At 36.8% G+C, this 12,793-nt stretch overlaps 1 protein-coding gene across 3 annotated transcripts in view; it reads right to left on the bottom strand.

Annotated features, from left to right (window-relative positions):
- The window catches only part of Grid2 (glutamate ionotropic receptor delta type subunit 2), a 1,371,796-nt gene that overhangs the window by 541,495 nt on the left and 817,508 nt on the right, over window positions 1-12,793 (bottom strand). For all 3 annotated transcript variants that reach the window (XM_063247280.1, XM_063247281.1, XM_063247279.1), the window contains exon 8: window positions 102-221. In XM_063247280.1, coding sequence (XP_063103350.1) covers window positions 102-221 — 120 coding nt within the window. The remainder of the gene's footprint in view (window positions 1-101; window positions 222-12,793) is intronic.

The following is a 12,793-nucleotide window of genomic DNA, read 5'->3' as shown; positions in this document are numbered from 1 at the left end:
ATGAACTTCAGTGTACTGTGATTACATTACACACAACAATCAAGCAAAACTATAAATAGCATAGGAAAGAGATCCACATTTATAAGTGGATGTTGGCTTACTTTGCGAACACCTCTGCCGAGCTCCTCTCCATAGTTGGTTCCCAGAATTTCAAAATGGACATTGGGATTACCTCCATTTTCTGCAAATTCTAGCTCTCCAGTCAAGCCATTAACTCCCCCCTAAAAGAGAGAACAGATAAACATGTAAAAGGTCAGGAGAAAAAGAAAGAAAGAAAGAGAGAGAGACACACAGAGAGAGAGAGAGAGAGAGAGAGAGAGAGAGAGAGAGAGAGAGAGAGAGAGAGAGAGAGAGAGAGAGAGAGAGAGAGAGAGAGAGAGAGAGAGAGAGAAAGAAAGAGAAAGGGAGAGAAAGTAAGAAAAAAGAAAATGAAACTCTCCATCTATAAACATTTCAATATGAAATTATAACAGGTTATTTTTAAGAAGTAAACAGCATTTAAAAAAGAGTATAGTTGAAAATAATCTTGGAAATCACTTAATTCTATCTCAACCACTTGCCATACAGTCTGGGAAATTTAGGCCCAAAGAATCAAATAATTGCTCAAAATGACACCATGCAGCAGTGAGACTAAATACTCAGCTAGAGTTTTTGCCATCTTGCCTGTGGCTTGCCTGAATACATTGATTAAAATACAAGATGTGTCTGGAGAGTGTCTATATCTGCTCTAAAGACAAATTTTGAAACTATGGTGTTTCTCTCCATTCAGCTTTGTTCTAAAATTATACCTTTAAATCTTAAAATTGTTGTTTGCTAAATGATTGAAGGTTCATTTTCCTTTCCTGTAAATATTTTCCAAATCACAGCAATAATGTACTGTATATCTCAAAAAGCTAAAGAAAGGCTTATGAATTGTTTTTAACAAAAATGATACGTTTGAGGAAACAGGTATATTTAACCTGATTTAAAACATTATACAGTATTTAGAGCAAAATATCAAAACACCACAAGATACCTATTAATATACACAATTGTATGTTTTTATGTATGTTAAGAGAGTAAGACAGTAATATTGCAAACATATATGTAATATGTATATGTGCATGGGAAAGCTAAATTAGGCTTAAAACTGTTTTCCCTCTTAACTGCTAGTGCTGGCTGTGGAGAATCGCTGGGAATTTCCAAGCTTCATCTTTCATTCAGGATGACAGATGTTCATTTCCCCAACAGATGGCAATGTAGGTCATACTTCTCTCCTTCTTGTTTACATTCTGTTCTCACTGTAGTTTATCAGCTTTCATATTATTTTGGATGTTGCAAATCAACATCACGTTCTGAGTTGTCTCAATGTTAAAACCTATCTGACTCAGAGTTTTGGCCTAATAATGACAGACATTAATTTGGACAAGCAATTATCTCAGTTTGTAACTTGCTTCAATTACCACCTCTATGATACTGATGCTGAAATGCATCTCCCTTGCTATAACTTGTGAGTCTGGTTCTAGTCTTCTGGCTGGCCCCATACTGCCTGCTATCTCCCCCTATGTTATCCAGCCTCCTGGGCTCTCATGGGATGCTGAGCTCACAGAAGGCCTTGAAGAAACTTTTATGAAGTGATTTTTTTCTACTTTATAAATTGTAATATTTAATCCATTTCATGTTTGCAATAACTATAATTAATGAGTGAATCTTATTTTTAATCAGCTTCTCTCTTATCCAGTGTTGTTGATAATGAGTTGAATTTGATGCCTGTGTCTTTTTCATATTTGATGTAGCAATCCAAAGAAGTCACACTTCTTTGATGGCACCTGTAGCATCAGATCCTCCTAGGCGTGTAAGTCTGGTTGCATCACTTAACTTCCCTGTACGTGAAATTCTACATGTGATAAATGAGAAAGACAATAATCTCTACCCATCAGATGATCAAATGATGATGATGATGATGACGATGATGGTGGTGTAATCAAGTATAGCTTATAGAAGAGTGATTGACAGATGGTGGGAGGTTATTACATTTTTATGAGTACATGTTTGAAATATCTGTATAATGCTTATACAGATAATGGAGAGGTTATTACTATTATCATCATTACATATATTTTAATTTCATTTATTAGTTTTTGAGGCTTTCTAATATAATCAATTGCAGGCATAGCTGTAGTGTTCTTTTCATTTAAAGTTTATCTGATTTTCAAAAATTCATTATATTTATGAATATTTATAGGGTTGTAGAAGATGTTTATTGCTAATTTTGATTCAGTTGCTTTTCAGTGATTACTCCTTGGGAAGAAAAAAGTTAAAGCAATTTGTCTAGGATCTGTTCATTCCTTTTATAGTGTGTGAGGTGCATAGGAGTAGTGGTTCTAATGTGCTTGTCAATTGTGAGTTCAGGTATACAGAGCAGTAACATTTACTAAGAGAAAGTCTTGTTGTGTACAGACTCTATAGCAGTACATACCAGGCTAAGGAATTATTTAATAAATAAGTCCAGAACCTATGGGTTAATAGTCTGTGACTTTCTGAAAGTATCTTGAAACTTTGTGTTTTCTTAAAAGAATTGAGACACTTTCTAATAAACATGCTTCCTTTTATGGAAAGTAAACCTGCAAAACCTTCTCTGGAAATGGAATGTACACCGACATGGAGAAGACCGACCTGGCTAGCCATGTAGAATTTCTTGTACTCTTCTTCCATTGTCTATACTCCTCACTTGCCTGCATCTTCAACATAGGGAACATGTCTGATTCTTGCAAATAAATTCTACCCAATGTGTTAGTTCGTTACACCCAAACATAACTTAAGATTTTAAAAATTGAGTTAAGTAGAGTATATTTTATTAGCACTAATCTTCAAATGGTTAGTACTGTAGGAGCTTGGTTGATAAATATAGTTTATTCTATTACATAAAATTCTAACTACCAGGATTCTTTTTATAAGAGCTTTTGCTGTCTTCAATCACACATGTATCTCAATGGCATATCCTAATTACACCAGAGAATTACTTGTCTGTTATAGTATTTATTTTGTTGGGAAAGGAAAAATGACTTTATATTGAAAAATACTCTCTAGAATTTTTTAAACATTTGAATACTGGCCCACCTTTTGTTGCCTTCTTATTCCTTATTCCAAATTATTACTCACATGGCCACTGCAGGCCAGGTCTTCTGTCCTTGATAATATTAAGCCATTGAGCTATTTAGTGTACTTATGCTATACAAGGTACAAAAACAATAAATCAAGGACTTTGCTTTTAGTTTGCTGCAGCCTATGCTTACCTTGTTTGCCTTTTTGACTTTGTAATTTATCTTCTTTATGCTGTACTCTAATGAGCTGTTTGCTGCATAATCAGTGAAAGCTACCCTCATAGAGGTATCAGGGAGCTGGAGAGGTCGATATTTTAAGCAAATAAACCACTAAGTGAAACCTCTGGCTATATCACCCAGATTTAACCTCTCTGATTTCTCATTGTTTCAGAAAATTCCAGTGCTTCTGAGTTTCTTTGTTTTCTCATTTATGCTCAGATTAACCTTGAAAACAGAGCCATGGCAAAAAAAAAATTATGCTAGTCAGGTGGCAATGAATAGTCATTATCTTTGAGCGTGCATGGTGGGTATATTTGTATCTTTTTGTGAAGCAGCACATTCTAAACAAAATAAGCTAATGAGACATTGATAGAATGAATAACATATACAAATAATTTCCAAATGCCCTTTAAATTTGACAGAGAAATTGCTGCAAGAGTAACCATTTTAAAAATACCAGATAAATTAGCTTGGATTTTATCCTACTCATTTGATATAAAATACCAGTGGACATCAAATACAGAGTACAGAAAGAAGGAAAAATAAAAAAGGAAAAACCCAAGGTTGAAAATAGTTTATCACAGCACAAAAGTTGGGTAATAAGTTTCCAAAAGGGTAAAGTTTGCTGTTCCCCTATAGATAAAATAAATCAGAAAAAGAAAAAAAAAATGTTTACTAAGACTTTATTTCACTGTGTTTATAAAGTTGAAGGATCCTTTCCTATTTAGTAAAACCTCATCTGATAAGTACTTTGTCTTATGAGTGTGCTATAAAATGACCAAATATTTCTACTACATTTTAAGTTGATAAACCAGCAAAGTTTTCCAATATTAGTAGTGATGTTAAAAGTCACATGATCACAGCTGAGCCAGTGGTTGGTTTCTCCTCTCTCTCTCTCTCTCTCTCTCTCTCTCTCTCTCTCTCTCTGTCTCTCTCTGTTGCATTCACTTTTACTTTCCTTCACTGAGGGACTATGGGTGATCACAGTAAGAGGTTGGGAGATCTTGTCTGCAGAGGAGAGAAAGACAAAGGAGATCCTCATGTCAGATGAGATTAGGGAGAGGTGTAAAATGTGAGAAATAGTGCAAACTTTTGTAGGAAAGCACCAACCTGATCAAGAAAAGATGGCAGATAGATAACAGTAGCTAAGAGGCTCTCTGAGATACCAGCTTAGATTCCAGAAATGGTCAGTGTGGGGAGACATATGTCAGAGGGAGACATATCCTGTTGACACAGGAATGAGATAAGTGGAGAGAAACCAATTGGAAATGCATCCCGGTGCTATGATTGGAAAAACTAAAGTCTCGGTGTCGCTGCTTGAACTAGCGGATTGAACTCACTGTCACTGCTGCGCCTGAATTGGCGCAGCCAGGATAGCCTGCTAGTTTCAACTCACTGGAGATGCAAATGCTCTGAGAGTGGGAATCAGTGAGCCAAATTGAAAGCAGAGCTGGTGGGAAACCCTGTATCGACCTGCGGTGAGTGAGAGGAATTAAGACCCTTCCATAGACAAAGAGGCTCCAACAGAGGACATTCTAGGACCAGGCAGACTGGCCAGAATAGGGCCCTGCAGTGACTTCAGTCACATATTCCCCTCTCAAGCAGGATTGGTGGGGAGTGCTTGACCTGGGTGATGCCACTGATTGAGGCCCAATAGTCTAGCCCAAACAAAGTCCCTGCACCTGGCAGTGCACCCTAATGCAGTAAAGCCTTCAGTAGGTTGACCTGGAGGGGTGGGTCCAGAATAGGTTGCCTGGGTCTGTACCTCCTAGTACACTGCAGTGGGCAGGACCACATAGTCAGTGTGCTTCAGACAAACAGAAACCGACAAAGAAAGAAACTGGGCCTCCTATATACACCTGTATGGAAGGAAAAAAATTTGAGAAGAGGAGGCAACCAGAAAGGGTCCTCAGTGCTCAATCCTGAGAACATTGATCCAGGAAAGGTAAATTCAAAGGAGAATGAGGACAGAAAACATGCAATATCAGGCATGGCACCAACAGACATAAAGTGATATCTTCGGGACCTCATAGATGAGTTAAAAAGTGAAGTATTTAACCAAGTAAAACAAGATATAAATAGAATAATTAAAGAAATGCTAAGCACCTCCCAAGAAAAAAACAGATGGTAGAATGGAAGAACAAAAACAAGGGGGAGAATTGTTTGATGGAGAAAATAGAGAAAACATAGAATACACAAAACAGATTCAAAGAGATTACCAGGAAACTAAAAACTCTATTGAAAGCTGGCATAACAACTTGAAAGAAACTAAGGAGAAATTATCTGAACTGGAGGACAGGTTTGCAATGAGGGAACATGAAAGGAAAAACTTCTTAAAAATAACAAGGAAACACGCAGTAACAATACAAAGGCTAGAAGATGACAAGAGGATCTATAACTTAAGAATAAAGAATGTGAATTAAGAAGCAGGGGTACAAACAAAGGAACTGCAAAGGCTATTCACAGAAATAATTAAGGAAAACTTCCCAAACACAGGAAAAGGAAAAGATGCTCAGATGTATGAGGCATACAGAACTCCCGCCACCTAAAATCAAAACAGAACTACATCCAGGCATATAATAATCAAGATTCCAGAAATCCAGTGTAAGAACAGAATATTAAAAGCTGTCAGAGACCAGAAAAAGATCACTTACAAGGGAAAACCCATCAGAATTACAGCAGACTTCTCGGCACAAACCATTAAATCTGGAAGAGTGTGGGACAAAATATTCCAAGCCTTGAAAGACAATAACCTCCAGCCAAGATTGATACATCCTGCACAATTGTCCCTAGAAATTAATGGAGAAACAAGGTGCTTCCAAGATAAAGAGGAACTGGGGGAATTCACAACCACCAAGCCGACTCTACAGAGAATACTGCAGGACATTCTAAAGAAAGAGAAAAACATCAGGATTCCAGAAACAGTGGCAGAGAGGCCACAATGAATGGAGCAGAAAGTGAAATGAAGGAGACAGACAACTAATGACAGAAAAAGAGCACAACAGAAATGAGGCAAAGAATGTTGGATATAATTTCTAATATGGATGGCCTAGATACACTAACTTAAGGGAAAAAAGAGAGAATCGCAGGCAGAGTGGATCAATAGGTGGGGTCCATTGAGAGGCTCTTTATAGGAAATATAATTAGTCTGAAGAAGGTTATATAGACCAAAATCAAATATGAGAAAATGGAACTTGATGTGCTAGAGAACCAGAGAGTAATAGGGGTAACTGGACCAGCATTTATGAATAGGTTGAACAGACAGGTTTTAATAAATGAAGAAATATAACTAGAAATTCAGCCCAGGAGTGATAGCAGGTTGCCCCGCCCCAAATATAAAACTGTGAGTGTTGGGGAGACCAAAAATCCATAGTTCATCCTGGGGAAGTAAAGAGGAGGAATAGTCTTCAAGAAAAAAACAGCAGAAGATATAGCTAATAGTGTATCAGAAATTAAAACCCTTATTACTTGCACCGCTCTGCTTGGATGGAACTTGTTCTGTCCTAGTTTGTAAACAAACACTGGATCTGAGGGCACAGACAGCTGTCCCAAAGATATCAGGACATAGCACAGTGATCATCTTTAATTTCCTATTAATTCAATCAGGATCCCTGCATGACTTATACAGTTGTATCATGATTGATCTTAGTTAAATCTGACTTGTTTGATTGCTGCTTATTATTGAGAGATTTTATTCAAAATTGTTAGGTTGCTGGTATCAAGTTGAAGAGTATAGACAACTATACTGAAAATGACAATGATTCGCCATGATATCCATTCTGATTTGATTACTACCTGTTTTTGTAGCTCTACGCTATCTATAAAGTTGTATTTCTTTTTATTCTGTTATGTACTGATATGTTCAGTTATACTTTATCTGATGATATAGCTAATTCTGTTGATGATAACAAGGAACAGCACAGTGACCATGGTAGAACTCCTTATACAGCAGTTTTATGTCTTTTTAGTTTTATGTGTCTATAGGAATATATTTAATTCTGTCCTGCTTTGTTCTGTTTCTCCCTCTAATATAGAAAGGATAGAAATACATGTTAAGATTCATGCTTGTGTAAAATCTATAAACAGTTTATAAGAACTGATCTTATGACACATGATGAAATGAACAAATACTTTGAAGGAAAGAAAAGGGGCACTGCAGTACCCAGTGCTGATTCCAGAGTGTTATGATGTGAAATCCAGCAATATTATTAATCTTTGTCAGAAGGATTTTATTCTAATAAGTTTTGTTAGGTCTCAACATAACTAAAGATATGGATAAATGTGTACATGTCTAAGTGTATAGGATTGATAGCCATATTACTTAGTTTTTGTTGAATAGTTGAACAGAATTGTTTGCAGTCTCCCTGGATGAATTCTCATTTATATGTTCCACTTTTGTATCTTGAACAATTTTTTGTGGGGGGACAATATGTATACATCAACTAGTGATTTATTACTGTTTATTTCTTTTCTTTAAAAATATGTACTATATCTACCTGTTTTCTATTTTGTTTTGTCTTTCTTTAAATAATAATAAAAAAAGAAAAGCACCACCCTAAAAGGGCTGTAGCAGTGTGAGTGATGAATCAGTTTGATCACAAGGCAATGTTATGTTTCTGTGAAATCCTCAGAAGGAAGTGAAAACGACTCTCCATGAATAGATTCCTTGTTAAGGTCCCATGAAAAGGAAAAGATTCTACTGAACCAACAAATAACAGTCATTCTGTTCGCAATAGTGAAAATCGTTCTACACAATGACTCTCCTCTCTCATGTCTACTTCCCACCAGCCCCAAAAGGTTGCAAAGGTATGTTCAGGTTCATCTAGGATTGTTTATCCTTTGCATTTTTTTCATTATTTGTAGTATAGCATAGTATTGAAATCATTTTTATATGAATATTTTTGGGTTGTGGAATGAATAGTTCTATGAATAGAAACAGGCCGTTCACATTGCCTGGGTGTGACATCATCCACTACCTGTAAGGAAGAAGGTACAGAGTCCTCTCTGGTTAAATTAATTATTAAAGTCCAGGAAAGTGGTTCCAAGTGCTGATGCCCTGAACTGACTGCAGTGGGGCCCAGCTCTAGAGCTCCTACCCACAGAGCAGGTCAGCATCTATTGATCCACTTCCTTAGACAAAACAGTGGGAAAACGTGCTCCGTGTAATATAATATCAAAATTGTATCTTATACGACATAAAAATGGCTTCCTAAAATTTATGTCAGTCAACGTATCCTTGAAACAATGAAAAATTACATTCAAAATGCAATATTAAAATTTAGATATGATTTATATAACATTAATACATGCTGTTTATTCCCATGATTTCACAGTGGATATGTTTTCTTTAGTCAAGTGATTCTGACAAGAATGTTAAAAAAACAAAACAAAACTAATGTTATGAGCAATAAAAAAGATAAATGGACTGCCACAACAAAGATTGAATTAGAAGTCAAAGAATTTGATATTTAGACTTAATTAGTTGTATAACCCTTCCTAAATTATTTAACATGTCTGACAGTCTGTTATTTGCCCATTAAAATTTATTACATTAACCTAATTGTATCTTGCTTGTCTAAAATTTGTGTTATTGATAAAAATTTTAATTATTAAAAATAGTAAAATAAAAATTGAATACTTTCTTCAGAAAATGTTTTTCAAAATCCCATCTCAGACAATAGCTTTGATATAACTGATCGCATATCACTTAAGACATTTTTATTGAAGTAAGATGTTTATCAGTAAAATCACACAAGACTGAAAATAGAAGTTGATGAGTTAGTCAAGAAAACTATTTAGATTTTCAAAATAATCAAGTGATTCCAGTCAAAATGATAACAATAATTTTATTTTAGAGTGACATCAGTTTCTGCTTGTAAATGCAGGAGAATAAGCTGTGAGGAAAGAAATGAGACGCAGTACTTACAGTACTACTTTCTAGAGCTTATCAGAACAATCAAAAATACATTCAAGATCAATTACATAGTTGAATGCATATAATAATAATTTTAAAATATAATGGAGACAAGTTCCACCCATCATAGAATGTACACACACACACACACACACACACACACACACACACACACAAGATCTTGTAAAATTTAAAAACAAGTAACAATGAAAATATGCATTCAGAACATGATAAATCACTCAGAAGGCCTCTAAAAAGATGACAAATATTGTGTTAGGTCTATAGATGGGAACACTCCATATTTTTAAAATTATAATGTTTTCGAAAGTATTCTACAGTCAGGGCTCAGTGATACAGTGCCTGCCGGGTAAGCACAAGGTCCTGAGTTTGATTGCAGGCACCAATAAATAAATAAATAAATAAATAAATCTACAAAATCTATGTGCAAAGCCAAAGCATGGACTTGCTAAAATGAGAGAAATGAACAGTGACAATTAGCCTGCTGGTTTTGAAAATCACAGAACAATGAGAGGGAATCTTTGCTACCAGTTTTTGCGACTAATTATAAAGCTGCATCACAAGCATATCTGAGAAAATGCCACCTCTGTTTTACTGAATGTTTATTTTATTTATGTCCACTGCACCACTATTTAAACTTTTGGTCTCATTTATGTAATGAGAGCGCAGCTGTCCTGGGGTTGAAATTTGTTCTCCAGTCGTTGTATTGTGTGCAGCAGCACAAAGCTGGAAAAGTCTGTAATGCATGCCCTTAGTATGAGCATGCTGCATTTATATGAACATAATTAAGAATTTTATCACTAGAATATTATCACTGTAATAAAGAGCCTGACCTCTTCGGGGATGTGAGGTTGCTTCTTTCTTTTTGAGCTCTACTCTCTTGTCTTCCTTTTGCCTCACATCTGGACAGGCTGATGAGAACGTGTGTCTTACACCTTCTTACTTGAGCCTGTTGGAAATGTTAGCCCGAGTCTGCAGTTCACACGGGCAGAGATCCCTCAGCCCCAGGCCTGGTCACTAACAGGCCAGCCCTCTCCTTTGCTTTGCCCAAGGCAGGCCTCGTCCCATGGTCCTCCCTGTAATCTCTGTGCGTCCCGAACTTTCTCTCCAATTGTTTGTCTAATTGTCTAGAGTATTATCAGCTTCAACCTCTGAGTGGAATGATCACCAACACCCAGATGGGGTGGTGTGATGGGGAGGAAAAACTGCATCCTTTGAGGTCAGTTTGTATAATGAGGTAAAAAACAATAAAATTGAGCATTCAGTATCATCTTCTCTGTAACATTCAAATATATGTCCCTTTTACATAGAATTGATATATTTCTTTTAAAAGTGAGATAACAGCTTACTGGGAAAAATATACAAATAGTCCATCAAACTAGAATTTCGTGCTTGTTAACATAATCCTTTTTTTCTCTCTCTCTCTCTCGCTCGTTCTTCTTTTTTTCCTTCTTTCCTTTTTCAGTACTGGTGTTAGACAGGTTACATATCATGGGACCTGAGGGACATTTGGGAGTGGGGCTCCCCAAATAGAATATATTGCCAGTTAATTAAAGAAAGATTCAATGTCTAATACATTCATCATCATTTGTTAGATCTCAGACCCGAAGCAATCCCACCATGCCATCTCAACACGATTTCTTAAGGTTATACATTTTTCTTTCTGCTCTCTGGTCACCTGGACATCTAACTCCAGAGCAAGGCCTACTGCATTCTTCACTGCCACAGCCTGCAGTCTGCTGATACAGGAAGGAAGATGTTCTTTTAAGATCTGGGCATGGGCCTGGTTTAAAACTTATCTTTTGTATGTGTCATACATGATCAAAGGCCCCGAGGAAACCCTGACCATCTTAAAAGGACCAGGAAGAGGTTGCTAAATAACTTTCAAGTGAAATGTTGGTTCCATCATAACTTCCCCAGTTCCTTAGACCTCAGCAGTGACTCTTCTGAAGATGCATCCAGGTACCCACTCTGAGCAGGTGCCTGTCTTCTCACTTGAAAGTGTAATTCTCTCTACCGACACTCTGTGTGGCCCATGTGACTTGACTGAATTCATTCATCCCGGGCACAAAGAGCCAAGGGACAAGAAAGTGACAGGTTAGTTCTTGTCTGCATCAGCATCTGGTTTCCCAGTAAGACTGGGGAGTGAGCTAGAGCTTTCTCACTGAGCCACATCCCTAGTCCTTTAACAAACAGTTTTGTAAATTGAGTCTCACTAAATTGCTAAATTGTCCAAGGAGTGCTCAATCTTGAGATCCTCCTTTCTTAGCTTCCAGAAGTATTGGGATTACAGACATGCACCACCATGCCCAGGTGGATTATAAATTTTCCAATAGCAAAATTTTGTGTATTGAATTGCTACATTAGAAACAGCTACATTTTATGTTGTCAGTCCTTTCCTACTGATACTATCACAAAATATGCAACCTCCTAAAACATTATTCTTTCTTTGTGAGAAAGCGCCAGAAGAATGAATATATTCACGTTCCTGGGTTCTAGCCAAACCGTGAATTAATAAATTGGCAGGATCAGAATCATGTTCAACAACTTCCCTAGCATTCATACCTGCCAGCCCTCTGCACAGATGAGGCTGGGAGATTTGGCAACACTTTGATTTCTGTTGGACTTGTTCATTTCTCAGTTGAAAAATGTTTCCCTGCCAATACATTCAATAAATTTAATTCTCAAGTACTTCAGTTAATATAAACCTAAATTCTTATCCAAGTGATTTTTTCAGAATGAGGAAATAGAAGACCTGGGAAACATTCAGGCCATTCTTCATTTTAAAGATATTTTTCCCTTTCCTTCCTGTTTTTCTACATCTATTTTACCTCTAACATTAGTTTTATATATATTTTTCTCACTCCTCTAAACATAGACATATTTCAATTGAGTAGCTACTTTTTGTTTCAGGAGAGAAAGGTAAACATATGCAGAGAAACAAGGGACATTTAAAATAAAGCACATGAACTCCCTGATGACGTCTCCTTTCTGGAGAGTACAGGAAGAATGTGTTTGTTTTATTAGTAGCTTCATTTTAGATCCAAGAACCCATGCAAGACAAACAGAAGGTGGCGGCAAGGGTGGCATCACAGAGAGGCTAATGACTGGCAGAGCATGTATACCATCGAGAAGAGCTGAGCAACATAAGCTGCCATCTGGGGGAGGGAACAGGCAGCTAAGTGCAAGCAGGTCCTCGCCAGGCTGGGCAGCACAGAGACAGTGACGAGGAAGGGTGCAGTCAGGTGCCCGGAACTGTATTCCACAGTGCTGCAGTCACTGTTTAGGAATCATGTATTCATTATAAGACAAAAAAATAAGGAAGGTCATGATGTCCAAAGTCTTACACACAGTTTGTCCATATGAAGAACTGCTAAGTACTGCAAAACTTTGTTTCAGTTGATGATGTGATTTTCAAAACATACAAACAAGTTTTTGTGCCTTGTGACAGGTACCAAAGTGGAGTATCTTTAACCTAAATGACACAGCCAGAGCAATTTAAAGCACCCATTTTTCACTTGCTTAACTTCTCTCGCAGATAAATAAAGGCGCCCTTTTT

The sequence above is a fragment of the Cavia porcellus genome, unplaced genomic scaffold (genome assembly GCF_034190915.1).
Source record: "Cavia porcellus strain 051 isolate PalLab524CR breed Dunkin Hartley unplaced genomic scaffold, mCavPor4.1 scaffold_4, whole genome shotgun sequence".
In the NCBI taxonomy this organism is placed as follows: Eukaryota; Metazoa; Chordata; class Mammalia; order Rodentia; family Caviidae; genus Cavia; species Cavia porcellus.
Note: the sequence above shows the minus strand (reverse complement) of the source record. Positions and strands in the feature narration are given on the sequence as shown.